A 20,272-nucleotide genomic window follows, 5' to 3' on the forward strand; every position below is an offset into this window, starting at 1 on the left:
TTCTCTTTTATGTTCCTCTGCTTGTGTTTTACCATGGTAACCCAGCATGTATTGTAATGCCTTTGTGTCTTTTCCTTCCCTCTTTTTTTCATTCTTCAGACTGGTGGCCTGCTGCCATAGGCTGGGGCATGGGCCATGGGCCATGGGCCAAACCTCACTAGGCAGTGTAGTACCACTCAGGTGGGTGGTACGTGTTGTTAGCGATGTGATTCCTTCCTCTCTTGATATGCAGCAAATGTCTCAGCGTTCTGAAAGATATCAAAGTCTAGTCTGGCACAGTGAATATAAGTATTTTTCATTTTGGACTACATCAGTAGTCCTCTTTGCTGATGTAGTGGGCCTCATTTATATTCAGTACAAATCCCCATGAACCATTATTGCTTTTTGGTAATACCTTTTGTAATTTCTATCCAAGTCTATTGGTATAGGGGCCATTAAGTAATGAATAACAAACTATTACAATATTGGAACGTGTACTGTAAATAGTACAATAAAACCTTTCTTCAACTGTTTGCTTTTGGCATGTCAAATATCTTGTTCAAGACATAACTGGATTAAGTGAATACGCCTGTACTGTAACAGTGGTAGAGAAATCCACAGGTGTCATCTGTGGAGGTGTTTATTGGTCTCCCATCTCTCATGAAATAATAAGGCCAACTGTAGTGAGGTGTGTGTGTGTGTGTGTGTGTGTGTGTGTGTGTGTGTGTGTGTGTGTGTGTGTGTGTGTGTGTGTGTGTGTGTGTGTGTGTGTGAGCGAGAGAGACAGGGATACAGCATTAGGTGCTGCCTGGGTCAGTTGGTGGATAGTTAGCAATGAGGCCGGGAAAGGGGGTGAGTCGGTGATGTGCGGTCTGCTTCAGCCCTCACAGCAAATTTCCAGATACGATTGTGATTCTGTTAGTCAGTGTAATACAATACACACACACTTGATTGCTTGTCCCAAGCTGCAGTAAAGCACTTTTTGCTGCTCTGTATTAGTCCAAAATGTCCAATGCCACAGCTCTAATGAGCACATATTCACACACACAGTATAGGCTATAGAAAGCGATGATCCCGCTATAACCAAAAAGCTTCCTGTGGTAGACAGAACAAAAGGTTACCTGTGGTAGACAGAACAAAAGGTCACCTGTGGTAGACAGAACAAAAGGTTACCTGTGGTAGACAGAACAAAAGGTTACCTGTGGTAGACAGAACAAAAGGTTACCTGTGGTAGACAGAACAAAAGGTTACCTGTGGTAGACAGAACAAAAGGTCACCTGTGGTAGACAGAACAAAAGGTTACCTGTGGTAGACAGAACAAAAGGTCATCTGTGGTAGACAGAACAAAAGGTCACCTGTGGTAGACAGAACAAAAGGTTACCTGTGGTAGACAGAACAAAAGGTTACCTGTGGTAGACAGAACAAAAGGTCACCTGTGGTAGACAGAACAAAAGGTCACCTGTGGTAGACAGAACAAAAGGTTACCTGTGGTAGACAGAACAAAAGGTTACCTGTGGTAGACAGAACAAAAGGTCACCTGTGGTAGACAGAACAAAAGGTTACCTGTGGTAGACAGAACAAAAGGTTACCTGTGGTAGACAGAACAAAAGGTTACCTGTGGTAGACAGAACAAAAGGCTGTTTGAACCGGTAGACAACAACACTTCACATAAATGCATCAATATCCTTTACCCAAACAACATTTTCTTCTGACAGCATTACCATGCTTGGTCATGGTCTATTCATTCAATCACTGGATATACTTACTGGCAAATTATTAAATCATTGGCAGGGATACGTGCACAAAAACACCTTGAATGGAAAGAGGATGTAGTAGCAGTCTTTGGCCACAAGGTGGATTACTTGTATATTATATGGAGCCCGTCGTTGAACATATATTGTAATATCCTGTTTTGATCAGTCGTAATCATTCATATCATAATGATAAATCTATGCATACATGTATAACGCATATTCACCACTTCAACAGTTTCACTTCACCTCCATTCTTAAAATGTCTTCAGTCTAGTCTTCCTATACAATTACAAATTATTTCCATCGCTTCGTTTTGTCAAAAATCAGCCGCCTGTTCCTTTAAGACGGTCTCCAAAGTTTAGCGTATGACGTCAACATTGGCATATCCATACCGCGAGCCGATCCAGTGGCGGAGAAGGGAATCTGAACGGCGGGAGAGACAAGTGAATTTAAAACTGGACGTGAGCGCTTCAGTATCAGGAGGAAGATACACACGTTACAGGTAGGACATTTTAAAAAGAGATGAGATAAACTGCTGTTGTCTTCCTTGAATTAAACATATTTTTAATAGGAACTGGAAATGGGAATAGGAAGATAAGACTACTGTATAAAAAACGGAATAGTTCACATGAAAATAGGTGCATTTAGCTATAATTCTAAAAGTCTTTATATTATTTTAAGCATCAACTATTAGCTTTAATGTATCCTCAAAAACAGACGAAGGTGTGCTGTAAGAAATAGGGCTTAACTTTGTCAAATATATTAACTACTTCAATGGCAAAGTGTTTTTTCTGTTGAAAATAAAATAATATTCTGGAGAATAGTATGGCTACATTGCCGTAGAAGTTGGACGTCTCTTTCACAGTTTTCTATTTGCGTCAATTTGGCAGGAAATGCATGTTCAGTGAGCTCATATTTTTTCTTCTTCATTTGAATGAACTGCTAGGGTTGAGCAATGGACCATGCATGAACAATTTACCACACATTGTTTTGTAGTTTTCACGGTTATTTTCATAAAAATGTTTGAATTTATATACATATAGCATTGAGTATGTCCTACTTAATGGCTTCTTGAATGAAACGTCACTAATTCCATGGGAATATGCCAAATTAAATGATTATTATTTTGCATATAATAACTGATTTAGAACTTTCTGAGGTAAATGTTAACTTTTGCAGTGATGGGTTGATTGACAAACTGCTTCTTTTGTGTTTTATTTCCACAGAGAATCATTGAAGATGAACACAGAGGTAAAACAAGAGCTGAAGTCATCACAATATGAAACGATGGGTAAGAACTTTCACTATAAGACTTAGATTCCATACCGTAGGCTAATATTGTTGCAAAAACAATGTTGTGCGCAGTGCAATGGTCATAAGTTGACTTACAGAAACAATGGTGGCCCAAATAACATATACGGTTTGAGATGTGTGTTAGGTTCCGTATTAAAGACTAAGATGGTGATGGTCTCTTCACAGACGTTAGCACCGCTGTGACAGATGAGAGGTCACAGACAGAGGAGGCGGAGGGAGGAGAAGAGGCAGTGGAGAGGCAGGGAGAGGAAGAGGAGGCCCCAGAGAAGACCTCAGAGAGTGGAATGGAGTGCTCAGAACCCACAGGAAACGAGGGAATGACAGGTACGAAACACATGTTGATGAGTACATTGTCCCAAAACCATGCTGTATTGACTAGTTTACCCACTTGCGTTCAATACTCAACCGACCTATGGTATGATATGCAACAAGTCATTGGGCTTAACAGAGGCTGGGAACAAAGGGGGTCAGACGCCCAAGACCACCAAAGTGTTAACCAGACATTGACTCCATTTTACAAGTTAGAGGAGTTGCTGGTAATAAGGCATTATTAATCATTACTTCCACATTTATAAACCATTTATTAATCATTGGTAATCATAAGTATACATCGTTTATTTTTGCAGTCCCTAATCTAAAGTGAGCGCAATTAATACTTTATGTGTACTTTATAAATGTTTTGAGTGACCAGTGTAATTCTCACAAAAAGACGGGCATGCAATTGGTGGACATTCCTGCAGTACCTGGTAAAATAATAGGTACACAACACAGGATGTGTAAGGAAATATATATACATGTGTGAATAACTCACTTACTAACATTTACAGATGTGGGAGCAATGATAAATGAAATGGTGAGTAAAGTGTTTTTAAATGCCTTATAAATGGTTTATTATGGCCCCTTAAATAAAGTGTTACCGATTTGGTGTCTACTGGAGCTACTACTGGAGGCCTTGCTCTTCCTTATTTTAGTCTTTTGCCACAGCTACACGGTCCGGGTGTAACCATGTAGCTCTGAATTTCTACTGAAGCGTGCCCCGAGGTTCACTGCTCTCAGGTCCTGGACTCTATATGGGGCCTCTCTCACTGTGCAAATTTTCCATCGCACCTCTGAGCGCTTTGCATGACAACGAAGCACAGCTTTTCAGCACATCAGCCACCGCTGAGACCACAGTGTGGTTTCTGGATGGAATATAACTTGACTCTCAGCAGGGGCAGGCATTGCAGGCCAGAGCCCAGGACTTGAGGTATACACAGTTGCAGCTGTAGGATATATAGACTGTAGGACTTGGGGGATAGCCTATACTCTGCAGGTCTTGAGATGTACTTGTATGGTATGAGGTGCACACTTGCAGGGTTTGGGGTGCACACTTGCAGGGTTTGGGGTACACACTTGTAGGGTTTGGGTCTTAAACTTGCAATGCTTGGGGTGTAGGCCTACTCTTGCTGGGCTTATTGGTGTGGGGCTGGGCAATACAGCCAAAATATAATTTCACTATATTTTTCTCAATTTTGATGATTGGCGGTATTTTACAGTATTTTATGTTTCTGAGTAATACAAGTTCCAAATATGTTTTAGGAGTAGTGCATGACCCTAGAATGACAACAAATTCTGATCGCTTTTATTCACGATCAAACTAGGACAAAACTGACAGGTGAAGTAGTCCAATATGTTGAACTTTTAAGTTATTTAGCACTGTATAAAAAATATCTTTAAATATGGTATTGTAAAAATCCATACCAGTATGTGGGTGTTCACAATATATTGTCCAGCCCTATATTGTTGTACATTTGCTGGGCTTGAGTTATGCACTTTTAGGACTTAGGGTGCACACTTGCATGGTTTGGGGTAAACACTTCTAACTTGAAAGGCAATGCTACACTTTTGGGGAGGGCTATGCTCTCAATCTATATGTTCAGAAGAAGATGAAGCGTGGTTGTTGTTTTCTTTTCTTCAACGTTGACTGAGAGGTTTCTCTATGCCGCTTTGTTCTGCCCTGGTTCTGGTTTCTGAGCATTGAAAGGAAATGCCTTGCTGTTATCTCAGAAAACATCTCCTAAATATTTCTCTGACACTCTGCCTTGTCCTAAATTAGCCTAACCACACTAGGAGATGTGCTAGTATCAATATATTAAAATATTCTACAAATGTAGAAGTGGAGATGTGGCATTTATCACAAAGCCTTGTATAAGTTTCTGTCTGATGATTGGCCCCGTGGAGCTCTGCTAACCAAGCTAGCACATTTGGTGCCTTGGAAGTTGTGGGAATGTACAGTACCAGTAAAAAGTTTGGACACACCTACTCATTCAAGGGTTTTTCTTAATTTTTACTATTTTCTACATTGTAGAACAATAGTGAAGACATCAAAACTATGAGCTAACACATATGGAATCATGTAGTAGCCAAAAAAGTGTTTAAAAAAATATTCAAAGTAGCCACCCTTTGCCTTGATGACAGCATTGCACACTCTTGGCATTCTCTCAACCAGCTTCATGATGTAGTCACCTGGAATGCATTTCAATTAACAGGTGTGCCTTGTTCAAAGTTAATTTGTGGAATCTCTTTCCGTCTTAATGTGTTTGAGCAAATCAGTTGGGCTTTGACAAGGTATGGGTGGTAAAGACCAAGTCCATATTATGGCAAGAACAGCTCAAATAAGCAAACAGTCCATCATTACTTTAATACATGAAGGTCAGTCAATGCGGGACATTTCACAAACTTTGAAAGTTTCTTCAAGTGCAGTCACAATAACCATCAAGTGCTATGATGAAACTGGCTCTCATGAGGACCGCCACAGGAAAGGAACACCCAGAGTTACCTCTGCTGCAGAGGATACATTCATTGGAGTTAACAGCAGCCCCCCCAAAAATTCAAGTAACAGACACATCTCAACATCAACTGTTCAGAGGAGACTGTGTGATTCAGGCCTTAATGGTCAAATTGCTGCCAAGAAACAACTACTAAAGGACACCAATAAGAAGAAGAGACTTGCTTGGGCCAAGAAACACGATCAATAGATATTAGACCGGTGGAAATCTGTCCTTTGGTCTGATGAGTACAAATTTGAGATTTTTGGTTCCAACCGCCTTGTCTTTGTGAGACGCGGAGTAGGTGAACGGATGATGTGTGATTCCCACCGTGAAGCATGGAGAAGGTGGTGTGATGGTGACACTGTTGGTGATTTATTTATAATTCAAGGCACACTTAACCAGCATGGCTACCTCAACATTCTGCAGTGATACGCCATCCTATCTTGTTGGCGCTTAGTGGGACTATCATTTGTTTTTCAACAGGACAATGACCCAAAACACACCTCCAGGCTGTGTAAGGGCTATTTGACCAAAAAGGAGAATGATGGAGTACTGAATCAGATAACCTGGCCTCCACAATCACCCGGACTCAACCCAATTGAGGTTGTTTGGGAGGAGTTGGACTGCATGAGAGAAGGAAAAGAAGCCAACAAGTGCTCAGTATATGTGGGAATTCCTTCAAGACTGTTTTATAAGCATTCCAGGTGAAGCTGGTTGAGAGAATGCCAAGAGTGTGCAAAGTTGTCATGGCTAATTTGAAGAATGTAAAATATATTTTGATTTGTTTAACACTTTTTTGGTTACTACATGATTTCATGTGTTATTTCATAGTTTTGATGTCTTCACTATTATTCTACAATGTAGAAAATAGTAAAAGTAAAAAACATTTTTTTTAAATCACTGAATGAGTAGGTGTGTCCAAACTTTTGACTGTTACTGTAGATGTTTGGTTTCACATTGGTTGTGGGAACGAAGCCATATGTTTCCTGACTGGTAAAACTGAAAGTTTTTTTTACGTTATGAGAATGTTTTATTTTTAAGTTGCACTGAGTTTATGAGAATGTTTTACTCTGGTTCCTTGAAAGTTTTCCTGGGATCTTTTATTAAAGCTCTGAGAATGGAAATGATAGGTTATTTGTAGGTGTTTTAATAACTTCCTTAAACATTTCACAAAATGTTTCATTAACACTGCTAGCTTATTGTGGGTTAACTTTTTTGAAATCCAAGCACAGATAGGACACATGAAAATCCATTTCCTTAAGCAATAATTATGCAAATACATGTATTTTTTAGTGACACACCATGAGTGAGATTTGAACCTATAATCTTCTGTTCTCTATCTATGGAACTAGTCCACTGCACCACCAGGATGGAGCTAGCATGTCATGCAAGCACTCATTAAGATCAGAACACCATTAACACCTGAACACCATTAACAAGATAGAGGATAAAGAGAGTTTTGTGGATGCTGAGGACGAAATGTAAATGTAAATCTCTGAACATTACGAAAGTGTTCTTGTGTTTTTTATGGAACGTTTTCTTCACGTTCTGAAAACAGAATGTATGTTTTTAAATAACATTCTTAGAACGTTCTCTGAACATTACAACATTTTGGTTCTCGGGAACAATTGGAGAACATGTTTTTAAATAGAACCATGAGGAAACCTGTATGAAACATAATTGCTGAAGTACTGAAATTCCCACAGAAGAACATTGTTTCTTAATATTCTTGGAACAATTTGAGAACATTACTTTAACCTTCCTGTTGTGTTCGTTTCATGTTAATTAATTCTGTGTTCCCGGTCCAAAATGACCACCTCATTATAGCTGATTATAAATTCACAATAATACATATATTATCACTTAATGTTGTGTTAGATCTTTTTATCAACTTAAGTTCTTGTGAACATTATAAGTTTTGAACTTCTATTTGCTATTTATGGCCTGTAGACCTATTTGACCTGAGCTCATACAACTTGTTTTTTAGTTAAAAAAAAGCATAATGTATGGATTATTTTGACTATAGCAAATACTCAGATTAAACATATTGTGCTATTTATCACAGACTACTTTGTGTCAAATTTTAACAAGGACATTTGTTTTGAAACCATTTCACATTTTTAAATAGTGACAGGATTTTATGTCATCAACCCGGGGTATGGCGTATCTCGTTGGCCCTGGGGTCATTCTGATAACATTTTCAGCCGACAGCCGACCTCTCCTCTCAGGTGGGGAGGAAGATTATTTGACTGGAATGTAGTAACAACAACCTCAGCAGGGCCCTCTTTCTCACCACTGGTTGTCTCTTGGTCTGGATCATATTCTGTGGTGTCTTCAACTTCTGACACTTCCTCCTCTAATGCATCTTCATTGTCAGTTTCCTGGCCTCTCTCCTCACCAGTGTCATGATCAAAGATATGATCCAGAGCCTCACATACAGTATATCGTTTGGTCATTGTGCTGCCACAGAATGAATTGTGAGCAAGGACTCAAAAAAGCTTTATATACCAGAGTTGTGAGAAAAGTTCTATATATTATTGAAACAATGTTTCGATTGTTTGTGAGAATGCCAACAGGTGTGGTTCCCGTGGGGGAAGATTATATTGGGGAAAGGTTCCCATGGGGATTGCCATGGAAGCCAAGAAGGGGAGTGAGGTGTGTGTGTGTGTGTGTGTGTGTGTGCTTAAACACACATGCATGTGGGGGTCTGGGAGAGGAAGTGTGTCCATTTGATGAATGGGCATGTGCCTGAACTCAATTTTATACACTAATTGTAGTCTCACCCATTCATTTGTAATGACTGGTCATTTTTGGCCATGAACACCACAGGTGTACAAAAGTTAAATAAAACAGCCAAAATGTTATATAAAAAATAATTGTGTTCAGATGCCCTGTGTGGACAAAGTCATCGAACCTTATGACAATTAGATTAAATGAACTACAATTTTCAGAGAGAAAACTTATAAATCGGTCCAATTCGACCGGAACACAGCAGGAGGGTTAAATGGAACCATGTAGGAAACGTTATATTGAAGTAATGAAATTCCTGAAGAAGAAAGTTGTTTCTTTTTTCTTTCTTTAAAAAAAACAAAAACATTTTACCCCTTTTTCTCCCCAATTTCGTGGTATCCAATTGTTAGTAGCTACAATCTTGTCTCATCGCTACAACTCCCGTACGGGCTTGGGAGAGACAAAGGTTGAAAGTCATGCGTCCTCCGATACACAACCCAACCAAGCCGCACTGCTTCTTAACACAGCGCGCATCCAACCCGGAAGCCAGCCGCACCAATGTGTTGGAGGAAACACCGTGCACCTGGCAACCTTGGTTGGCGTGCACTGCGCCCTGCCCGCCACAGGAGTCGCTGGTGCGCGATGAGACAAGAATATCCCTACCGGCCAAACCCTCCCTAACCCAGACGACGCTAGGCCAATTGTGCGTCGCCCCACGGACCTCCCGGTCACGGCCAGTTACAACAGAGCCTGGGCACGAACCCAGAGTCTCTGGTGGCACAGCTGGCACTGCAGTACAGCGCCCTTAAACACTGCGCCACCTGGGAGGCCAGAAAGTTGTTTCTTAACATTCTCTCAACAATTTGAGAACATTCCCAAAGACAAACCATTTGGAGAAGGTTCCTAGAACATTACTAACATTGAAATAAAATTTAACCATGTTTGAACTTTTAGGAAACATTCTGTTAAGGAAATGAAACACCAAGAATTGTATTATCATTTTTTTTTGTCAAGTTTCTTAAATGTGCTGAGAATGTTCCAAAGCCAAGCAACTATCTTGCACCATTCCCAGAAAGTTGTGGGAAGGTTGTGTGTAAAATAACCATAGGACAGACCATGCTCTCACCAAGCTCTATGAAACCTCTGGTTCTCAGAATGCTGTGTGTTAGCTGGGAAGCTTTTTTTTATGTCCATATTTGCAGAAAATTGCATGTAGAATCATTAGATAGGTTTTACAACATAGACCGGCATTTTACTCTTCGCACACTGGCAGTGGACAAAATAATAACTTTTGAGGTTTAAAGTAGTAATCAGCAGTAGAAACAATAACAAAGCCAGCTCCCACCCCTGGTTCTGTAAAAAGCAGAGGGATGGGGCTGGAGAAATGTAACCACTCTCAAATTCGTAGGCAGAGCTATGGATGCAAGAATTGACCATCCATGATATCAAAATGATAGTTTTAACCATGTTTTGAGGCTATACAGTGTTTGTTACATGTTCTTTGTTTACAAACATTGGAGTTAAACAAGCTTATATTTTGGGTTTTGATGGGCTACGACAGTTGAACTAAGCTCATGAGGCATTTGCAAGTTATATTCTTCAAGAATCAATGTGCACATATAATTAATTTATAAGTCCAAAAATGAATGTAGCAACTGCTGATTGCCCCTTTAAAGTCAGTCAGTCTGTTTATGAAACCGGTCAGCTGAAATAAGACTAGTCCCCAAAATATATATATTTTTATGTTGTTTTACCACCATAGACAAGTCACAACTAGTTTTATGCAATTAGCTCCAGGTGCTCATGAAGTCAAATAACCAAGGAGGGAAATATATTTAACCCTCTCTTTCCCATCCTTCCTAGATGGGGTTCCCGTGAAAACTGAGAGGGAAGAGTATGACGATAATGATGATCAGTACCCCAAGAGTGAAGAAGAAGGTGAACGAGACAATTACCTTTATGAAGAAGAGGAAGAAGATGAGAAGGAAAGGGATGAGGAAGACGAAGGAGAAGAAGAGGGGGAAGGGGAGGAAGAGGGAGAAACCCTTAACGAACCACAGGACCTGTCTCTGGCAGATTATGTAAAGTATGAGAGCACAGGCCCGCAGGACGCCCACACCAACTCCTCGTTGTACGCAGCAGTACCCCGCAGCCAGGCAGCAGGCAAGCTCAACTGTGACATCTGTGGCCTGTCCTGCGTCAGCATCAATGTGCTGCTCGTGCACAAGCGAAGCCACACCGGTGAGCAGAGTAACACAGCCAAACCAACCCTGGCCTTAAATAATGGTGTTTTTTGTTATATAACACTGTGGCATTGTGGCTTTGATAAACTTAGTAGATCAAAGTGTTTGATTTAAAATATTTGCATTTCAATATGTACAGTGACTCATGCGTTACACTTTGAATGGACACATTTGACTTTACATGTACTCTACATTTCTTGCCCTAGTACTGATAAAATGCATTTCAACATCTGCTATAACACAATAATCACACTTCACTCAATGGTCTGCTTTATTAGACATGTGGAACAAACCAAGTGTTACTTCTATTTAGTCACAGTACTACTGAGTAATACATACCAGTAAACATACCACAGTAGCTCAACTATATGCTACATAACTACTGTATCAGTAAGCCTTGGCAGTGTTGACAGAGTTTCTCCATGACATAGGATCCCTCTGTTTTTTCCTACACCTAGGTGAACGTCCATTCCACTGCAGCCAGTGTGGTGCCTCCTTCACCCAGAAGGGAAACCTGCTTCGCCACATCAAACTGCACTCCGGGGAGAAGCCCTTCAAGTGCCCTATGTGCAGCTACGCCTGCCGCAGACGAGACGCCCTCAGCGGACACCTGCGCACTCACTCAAGTACCTATCCACCATCTGTGTGCCACCTGCGTTTACATATGTATGACCACACATGCATATTATAATAACACAAACTCAGGTATTTTCCACCTGTTCGCACTTACTCACACACAAAATATATGTGTACACATGCAAACACACACACACGTAGGTACTTATAACCTGTCTGCACACAGTTATTTAGATATATCACTTCACGTTGGGGCTGTCAGTGACGCTCATTTAAAGAGGTTCTTGAGGCCTCCACAGTGGCACAGACCCAGGTTCATTTCCCGGGCTGTGCCACAACCGGCCGTAGCCGGGAGTCCCATATTTATTTATTTATTTATTTTACCGTTATTTTACCAGGTAAGTTGACTGAGAACACGTCCTCATTTACAGCAACGACCTGGGGAATAGTTACAGGGGAGAGGAGGGGGGTGAATGAGCCAATCGTAAACTGGGGATTATTAGGTGACCGTGATGGTTTGAGGGCCAGATTGGGAATTTAGGGTGTGAGGACGGAGCACAATTGGCCCTGCGTTGTCCGGGTTAGGGGAGGGTTTGGCCGGTGGGGCTTTACTTGGCTCATCGCGCTCTAGCGACTTCTTGTGGCGGGCCGGGTGCCTGCGGGCTGACCCCGGTTGCCAGTTGAACAGTGTTTCCTCTGACACATTGGTGGGGCAGGCTTTCGGGTTTAGCAGGCGGGTGTTAAGGAGCGCGGTTTGGCGGGTCATGTTTCGGAGGACGCATGACTCCACCTTCGCCTCCCTAGCCCGTTGGGGAGTTGAGGCGATGAGACAAGATTTTAGAAAATAGGGAGAAAAAGGGGGTGAGATAAAACAACAAAAAATATAGGAGATTCTTGCAGAGATCGTAGTTGCCCCAATATTTAACTACAGCCTCAGTAAGCAAAGTGTATGATGGTTTGAAGTGGGAGTTTGTAGTTTTAACTGAAACTCTTTTCTCACAGTAGAGAAGCCCTACAAGTGCAACCACTGCGGTCGCAGTTACAAGCAGCGCAGCTCCCTTGAAGAGCACCGAGAGAGGTGCCATGTGTACATCCAGAACAAAGGCAATGCTGAGAGAGGTGAGAGGCCCCGGGACACTCCTACATACCCTCTGTTACACACACACACACACTTCAGACACCACACACATACACACTTACACAAACGCACTTTAGACATACACACTTTACTCATGCAATCACACACGCACGCACGCACGCACACACACACACACACACACATACAACATTCACAGGCACTCACTTACACTCAGATGTGTGCACATTCTGTTATCTACTCACACATTTGTGCACACACACATACATACATACAAATTTGCTGGCTGCAGAGTTGTGTAGCTTCATTCCATTGAGTTCATGGTCGTAAGTTAGCTCACCATTAGAGCTAAATAGGTTGTGGCTGTTGCTGTGGGAGACGTTGTGATGTAAGGACACCAGAGGGGAAGTCAGTCAGAAGAGATGTAGGACAAATGTCTCAGTGTCGTGATCTGACTGCACACCCCCCAGAAGTCTGTTTGCCTGCCATGGTGGACAGCCAAGACGGTTGCGACACAAACAATACTCTGTTGTTTTGTGGTCGGTTGAATGTCGTAAGAACGGCAGATAGATAGCGTGTGGTGAGGAAGCACATCCTCGACCTGCGGTCTTCCTCCTGCAGGCCTCACAAGTCGATGAGGCAAAACACCAGGAAGTGAGGTCACGGGCTTTGTTATCTTGGCTGCGATCAAATTTTCATTGGTTTCTCCTAGGGTGAGTTTCATTTTAAAGTCATTTTGTTTGTTAGCCCTGTAAAAGAAAAAGAGAATTTCACAACCTCAAATGCTCGAGGCAGTCGACAGTTGCAGCACAGGGTGACAGAAAGCACACACTCTGTCCTTACTGTACCTCTGTACTGCTAAGAGACCTCTCTCTCTCTCTGTGTATCTCTCAGCCGGTGAGGACACCCACGTGTCCAGGACTACTCACATGGGCATGGAGCGCGCTCTGCTACTGGACAGGTTGGCGAGCAACGTAGCAAAACGCAAGAGCTCTATGCCACAGAAGTTCACTGGTAAGACCAGTCTGACTCATTCCTCACTTACAGTTCAACTGTCTCGCAGGATGTCACCTTGGTAGGGTTAACTAGGCATGGGCAAGTGTGGGCGTTCATTCAAACAAAATTATGATTACTTTGTGACTAGACTTTGTGACTAGATAGTTGCTTACTCTTTTGAGAAATTGTTCATTTGGTAATTCAATAGCAATTTGATTAATTGTTGCTGCTGCTGCTGCTGCTATTATTTTATTAGTGTTTACTGTCAGTTGCATTTAATTTAAACAAATGTAAGTTTTAAGTGTATCATATCGTTGTCTGTCTAAGCTACATGTCTGTCTGTCTGTCTCTTTCGCTGTCTCTCTCTCTATCTGTCTATTTGCCTCTCTATCTATGCAGTTCTCCTGTCCCCCCTTGCTTTGCTTGCCAAGCAGGAATTTTGGCCAGAACGGCAGCCTCATCTGCTGCACCGCGCCATAGGGTGGTAGACCACTGCCCTAATTTCCCTGCCTGATGTATATGTTAGGTGGGTATGGTTAACCACGCATAGGAATAGAATGCCAATAACATGAAGCAATAGTGGGAGATGTGCCCTTTGCACACTGGAACTCTCTCACACACAAACTGACAAGTATAAACATCCAAGTTGTAGTGCTTCATTGAAACTTCTACACTACTACTACTGCTGAGTGTTTGAAAACCGTCAGTTTCAGTAAATTAGTGATTTGTCATCATGTTGACTTCCCAAACCCTAAGGCGTTGTATCCATTTCCTATACCCAGGTCACACTTTCTTGTCAAGCGTCTCCGCTTATCATAAACTGTTTAGTTTCAGAATTCGAGTCACTGCAAAGAAACAGCAAGCGTCTGGCCTAAAGAGATCCTCCTATCACCCATCACCCTGACAAATGAACTGAAATCTTGCAATATAACGACCACAGGAGGAAAAGAGAGGTGGTGTGTTCGACCACAGGGTTGAAAACAGGCGAGAGCGCGAAACGTGAGCAGATGCCTCCGTCTCCTCTTGTGGTGGAACAGCAGCTGCAGCAGTGGAGACTGAGAGGCCTCTTCGTCTCCTCCTCGTCTCTGTGGCTGAGTCCTAAATGGCACCCTATTCCCTGTAGTTCACCAAATGGTACCCTATTCCATAATGCACCATATAGAGAACAGGGTGACGTTTGGGACACAGCTTCTCTGTCCTGTCACGCCCTCTTAGTGTTCGTTCTGTGGTAAGAAGCTCGTTTATCTACAGGGTCAGCGTCTGCCTGCTAGTTCTCTATTGTACGAGCTATCAAGATTTCAATTGTACAGAATGTGCTTTTTTTCTTCAAGTGTGACCGAGCTTGCTCTTTTGCTGCTGAAGCTCCTTATAGTTAGTGGAGTTGGCTATCTTGTGGCTCCCTCTCCACTGCACGTCTCTGGCTCTTTTCTGTCTGCGAAATGGTTACTGCAGAGCTATTTATATAGAGATATATGTATATATATGGCCATATGTATAAATATAGAGAGATATACAGTTGATGTATTTTTGTCTCTGGGTTAGTTGCCCCACCTGCACAGTGCTGAGTGAGTGAGTGCTGAGGTGTCTCTCTCTGTGTGGGTGATCCAGGGGACAACGGCATGTGTCTGGACCTGAGCTTCAAAAGGGAGCTGATCCACCACTCTGACGTCATGCACCCTCCCCTCACCTCCCCAGGATCCGAGAACCAACACATCCACCAGCCCCTCTACACAGGCCATGACCCTGACTCTGCCTCCCCCCACAGGGCCTACCCCATCCCCCTGAGCCGCGCTGACATGAGCCCCCTGGCCCTCACCAATGGTCACAAGCTGGAGCAGCAGCAGAGCACCGGTCTCGCCTACCTGCCCCGGCCCAGCCAGGGCCACCCTAGCATGGACTCACTCCACACCGATCGGGCCCAGCTCTCCCAGCCTCTCATCTACAACCTGGGGCACTTGCTGGGGCCCAGTCCCCACAACAGCCTCTCACACCCCCATACCCAGGCCCACGCGCTCCCCATGCCACCCCTAGAGTCTCTGAGGGTGGTAAGGAGCGAGGGGGAGGTAGGGGTTGGGGTAGGTACAGGAGCGGGGGCGGTGTACCCCTGCGGTCACTGCAGGGTGTGGTTTCTGGATTACGTCATGTTCACCATCCACATGGGCTGCCATGGCTTCCGTGACCCACTGGAGTGCAATGTATGTGGCCATCGCAGCCGGGACCGCTACGAGTTCTCCTCACACATTGCACGCGGCGAGCACCGCCTGGAGTTGAAGTAGTGTAGACACACATGTGCACGTGAACACACACACACATACACCCATACATGTAGTCAGACTCCTAAACGGAATAATGCATACACATTTATACACTTACACACACAAATTGTGTATTTACATTACATACACAAAAAAGTATCTCAGGGACTTTCCTTTTTGTTTTTAATTAGCACCAGTATTACCACACACAAACACAAAGAAATGTAGCATTTCAGTAAAGTAGCATTTAAAATGTTTTATAGAGTTTATTTTTCCATCTAAAATGATGGAAATGTATGTTTTATGTGGGACTACATTTTATTCTGCTTCACTAAGCCACGGAATAACTTAAATACAGTGCCTTGCGAAAGTATTCGGCCCCCTTGAACTTTGCGACCTTTTGCCACATTTCAGGCTTCAAACATAAAGATATAAAACTGTATTTTTTTGTGAAGAATCAACAACAAGTGGGACACAATCATGAAGTGGAACGACATTTATTGGATATTTCAAACTTTTTTAACAAATCAAAAACTGAAAAATTGGGCGTGCAAAATTATTCAGCCCCTTTACTTTCAGTGCAGCAAACTCTCTCCAGAAGTTCAGTGAGGATCTCTGAATGATCCAATGTTGACCTAAATGACTAATGATGATAAATACAATCCACCTGTGTGTAATCAAGTCTCCGTATAAATGCACCTGCACTGTGATAGTCTCAGAGGTCCGTTAAAAGCGCAGAGAGCATCATGAAGAACAAGGAACACACCAGGCAGGTCCGAGATACTGTTGTGAAGAAGTTTAAAGCCGGATTTGGATACAAAAAGATTTCCCAAGCTTTAAACATCCCAAGGAGCACTGTGCAAGCGATAATATTGAAATGGAAGGAGTATCAGACCGCTGCAAATCTACCAAGACCTGGCCGTCCCTCTAAACTTTCAGCTCATACAAGGAGAAGACTGATCAGAGATGCAGCCAAGAGGCCCATGATCACTCTGGATGAACTGCAGAGATCTACAGCTGAGGTGGGAGACTCTGTCCATAGGACAACAATCAGTCGTATATTGCACAAATCTGGCCTTTATGGAAGAGTGGCAAGAAGAAAGCCATTTCTTAAAGATATCCATAAAAAGTGTTTGTTTAAAGTTTGCCACAAGCCACCTGGGAGACACACCAAACATGTGGAAGAAGGTGCTCTGGTTAGATGAAACCAAAATTGAACTTTTTGGCAACAATGCAATACGTTATGTTTGGCGTAAAAGCAACACAGCTCATCACTCTGAATACACCATCCCCACTGTCAAACATGGTGGTGGCAGCATCATGGTTTGGTCCTGCTTTTCTTCAGCAGGGACAGGGAAGATGGTTCAAATTGATGGGAAGATGGATGGAGCCAAATACGGGACCATTCTGGAAGAAGACCTGAGACTGGGACGGAGATTTGTCTTCCAACAAGACAATGATCCAAAACATAAAGCAAAATCTACAATGGAATGGTTCAAAAATAAACATATCCAGGTGTTAGAATGGCCAAGTCAAAGTCCAGACCTGAATCCAATCGAGAATCTGTGGAAAGAACTGAAAACTGCTGTTCACAAATGCTCTCCATCCAACCTCACTGAGCTCGAGCTGTTTTGCAAGGAGGAATGGGAAAAAATGTCAGTCTCTCGATGTGCAAAACTGATAGAGACATACCCCAAGTGACTTACAGCTGTAATCGCAGCAAAAGGTGGCGCTACAAAGTATTAACTTAAGGGGGCTGAATAATTTTGCACGCCCAATTTTTCAGTTTTTGATTTGTTAATAAAGTTTGAAAAATCCAATAAATGTCGTTCCACTTCATGATTGTGTCCCACTTGTTGTTGATTCTTCACAAAAAAATACAGTTTTATATCTTTATGTTTGAAGCCTGAAATGTGGCAAAAGGTCACAAAGTTCAAGGGGGCCGAATACTTTCGCAAGGCACTGTATATATATTGTTTATTTTATTTTTGATTACTATTCAACAGAAGTGTCAATAGTGTCAATAGAAGTGGTAATAGGCAGTCAATATTTGGCATTACCTTTGCCATGCCTGCTGCTTTTAGGATGTGATAAACTACAGTAGTATGTCCAAATGTCCTCTGTATGTACAGCAGTAGTAGTAGGACATAGTACTGAGTACATTTTACGTTCACTGTAAGCTGACTGACAGACTCTGCTGTACATTTGTTTTCCTGTTAACTGTGCTGAGGTTCGAAAATAAAAAAAGAGAATTAAAGCTAATGTGTGGACTGTACCTTGTGAAAGAAGTAGCAAGTGTCACTACAGAAAAATATGTCTTCTTAATAGTCTATGTGCAAAAAAAAAAACGATCCTTATGATCTCAAAGGTCATGTGTCTCGTTTTAGGCTGTGGTTTGAGAAGTTCACAGCTTCAAAGAAAGACAGCACTTCACAATACACTCCCCTCTTCACAACTCCTCAAAGTCAAACTGTTTCTCTGTCCTGGATTTCAACTTACAGTATTTATCTAGCGCTCCCAGAAGTTAAGGAGATGTGCTATGAACACGTGCTGTGAGAGACTGCTTTGTAGACATGTTCTGTGGCTCTACTTATTGCACAAGTAGACAGTCATTAATAAAGAGCATGTAGGATTGATAGTAGGAATTGTAATTTATTGCTGCTTGATTATCTTTCATTAATACCAATGTTTCACACTGTACATACAGTTTGACTTTAATGGGGAACTGTGCTTGCATGTAAAAGTTGGCTAAAGATATGGCAGGAGGGAAATCTTTTACAAAATGTAAAAACACGCTTGTTTTGATTTGGGGGGAATATTCCAATCACATTATGGGATTTTGAGATTCATTGTCCAATCCAGAGGCTGGTGTGATTCACTGATAGATTTCATTCTGCTTTTGTGGCTAAAGCAGGTCACTACTGTGGTTCGTCACCCAGTCAATAGTCTTGCTCTCCTGCTACGCTATACGTCTTCAGTTCAACTCAATATGAAACTAGACGTCTGGCACACGGTAAGCAATTCCCAAAGGGCAGAAGGTTCCTTAGGAAAGAACTTGCCTACCCCAATCCAGATAAGAAATACTCAAACCAATCGAAACTGCTTATGTCCACTTTCACCTGAGTATCAGTCAGTCACACCAGTAACTCACATACCTCATAACAACAGGTGTAGACTAACCGTGAAATGCTTACTTACAGGCTTTCCCAAAAACACATAGAGAAAAATTTTGAAATGATAGAAAAATACAAAAATAATAACACAAGGAATAAATACACAATGAGTAATGATAACTTGGCTATTTACACGGGGTACCAGTTCCGAGTCATTGTGCAGAGGTAAGAACGAGGTCATTGAGGTAGATATGTACATATATATAGCTAGACTAATCAGACTCCCTAGTCGTAACAGTAAGCAGGCAATAAGTTGACGAGCCAGCCACATATCAGACAGACCAGGGACACAGTCAGTCACGACTCACTGCTCGGACCGGCGTCAGACCACCAGAACAGGTGTGAGTCTCATCTCATCCAGCTGCTGACATCTCTTTATCTGTCCTTTCCATCAGCACTCATTTCCCCTTTCTTTCTCTATCTCTCTCTTTCTTTCTCTCTCTCTCTTTCTCTCTCAATGCAGAGTTGAGTGAAGAGACTTGATACTTATAAAGCAGGCTGTGCTCTCAATGAATACGCCCAGATATGCTTAACAGGATGTTTATTGTAAAGATGACAGGTGTGTATGTCTCTGCATTAAAAACAATGATGCTAAATATATATTTTTCAATGTAAACTGTAATAGAAACAACAGAACTGACTCCTATAGGTTGAAAGGGGAGTATAGAAGGGTAGAGAGGTGGGGTGGGTGTCAATGGTAGAAAAGCATACATCCGGTTGTTACTTCCCTCGTTTGATGACCCAGTCCTTTGTCTAACTTTCTCTATCTGCCCAAGTGTCCCTGTAAAGTTCCCTGTCTCCCTCTCTTCTACAAGCTTAAAACAAGTTACCGAGCAGCAATTTGCTTACACAGACAGCAGTGGAGGCTGCTGAGAGGAGAACGGCTCATAATATTGTCCGGAACAGAGCAAATGGGATGGCATTAAACACCCGGAAACCATGTGTTTGATGTATTTGATTCCATTCCACTGATTCCGCTCCAGCCATTACCACGAGCCCGTCCTCCCCAATTAAGGTGCCAACAGCCTCCAGTGAGAGACCGAAGTAATAAATTGACCATGGAGAACATACGATGCACAATGGAATAGGGCTCACAGTGACATCTACTGACTGAATCAAGGTCTAACTTATTTTCGTACAAGAAACTGCTTCGGTTGATAATTACACAAATAAAGAGTTTGAGAATATTGATAGTTCACCAAAACCACAAAAGTAATTATTTTAATAAATAGTTTTCAAGGTAAGGAAACTAATGTGTAATTTTGTAATTTGGGTGAACTATCCCTTTAATACCCCTGTGGTCCATTTTATTGGCTGGAGGCTATTGTTCTGTTAAAATTAGGCAC

The 20,272-nt window shown here is 42.2% G+C and overlaps 1 protein-coding gene across 5 annotated transcripts; it reads left to right on the top strand.

Moving 5' to 3' along the window:
• Positions 1-1,916: 1,916 nt before the first annotated feature.
• On the top strand, positions 1,917-18,010 carry LOC110493636 (zinc finger protein Aiolos). 5 transcript variants are annotated; one of them, XM_090204755.1, is made up of 9 exons: positions 2,042-2,235; positions 2,960-3,024; positions 3,213-3,371; positions 10,451-10,828; positions 11,289-11,456; positions 12,409-12,525; positions 13,397-13,516; positions 13,898-14,024; positions 15,107-15,230. In XM_090204755.1, the coding sequence occupies exons 1-8, from the start codon at positions 2,099-2,101 to the stop codon at positions 13,984-13,986; spliced, it is 1,233 nt and encodes a 410-aa protein (XP_090060881.1). In that variant the 5' UTR covers positions 2,042-2,098; the 3' UTR covers positions 13,987-14,024; positions 15,107-15,230. The 5 variants fall into 5 exon arrangements, with proteins under 5 accessions (XP_021423696.3, XP_090060881.1, XP_090060880.1 ...); XM_021568021.3 differs by lacking the exon at positions 13,898-14,024 and having other exon boundaries at positions 1,917-2,235; positions 15,107-18,010; XM_090204754.1 differs by lacking the exon at positions 15,107-15,230 and having other exon boundaries at positions 13,898-15,053.
• The last annotated feature ends 2,262 nt before the right edge of the window (positions 18,011-20,272 follow it).

This window comes from Oncorhynchus mykiss, chromosome 17 (assembly GCF_057628025.1).
Source record: "Oncorhynchus mykiss isolate SJ-2025 chromosome 17, ASM5762802v1, whole genome shotgun sequence".
Classification (NCBI taxonomy): domain Eukaryota; kingdom Metazoa; phylum Chordata; class Actinopteri; order Salmoniformes; family Salmonidae; genus Oncorhynchus; species Oncorhynchus mykiss.

Bases quoted from the DNA above. Each gene is read 5' to 3' on its own strand.
- LOC110493636 (XM_021568021.3), top strand. From the start codon at position 2,099: ATGACGTCAACATTGGCATATCCATACCGCGAGCCGATCCAGTGGCGG. The intron at 3,372-10,450 runs GTACGAAACACA...CATCCTTCCTAG, and splicing joins AGGAAACGAGGGAATGACAG to ATGGGGTTCCCGTGAAAACT. The intron at 10,829-11,288 runs GTGAGCAGAGTA...TCCTACACCTAG, and splicing joins GCACAAGCGAAGCCACACCG to GTGAACGTCCATTCCACTGC.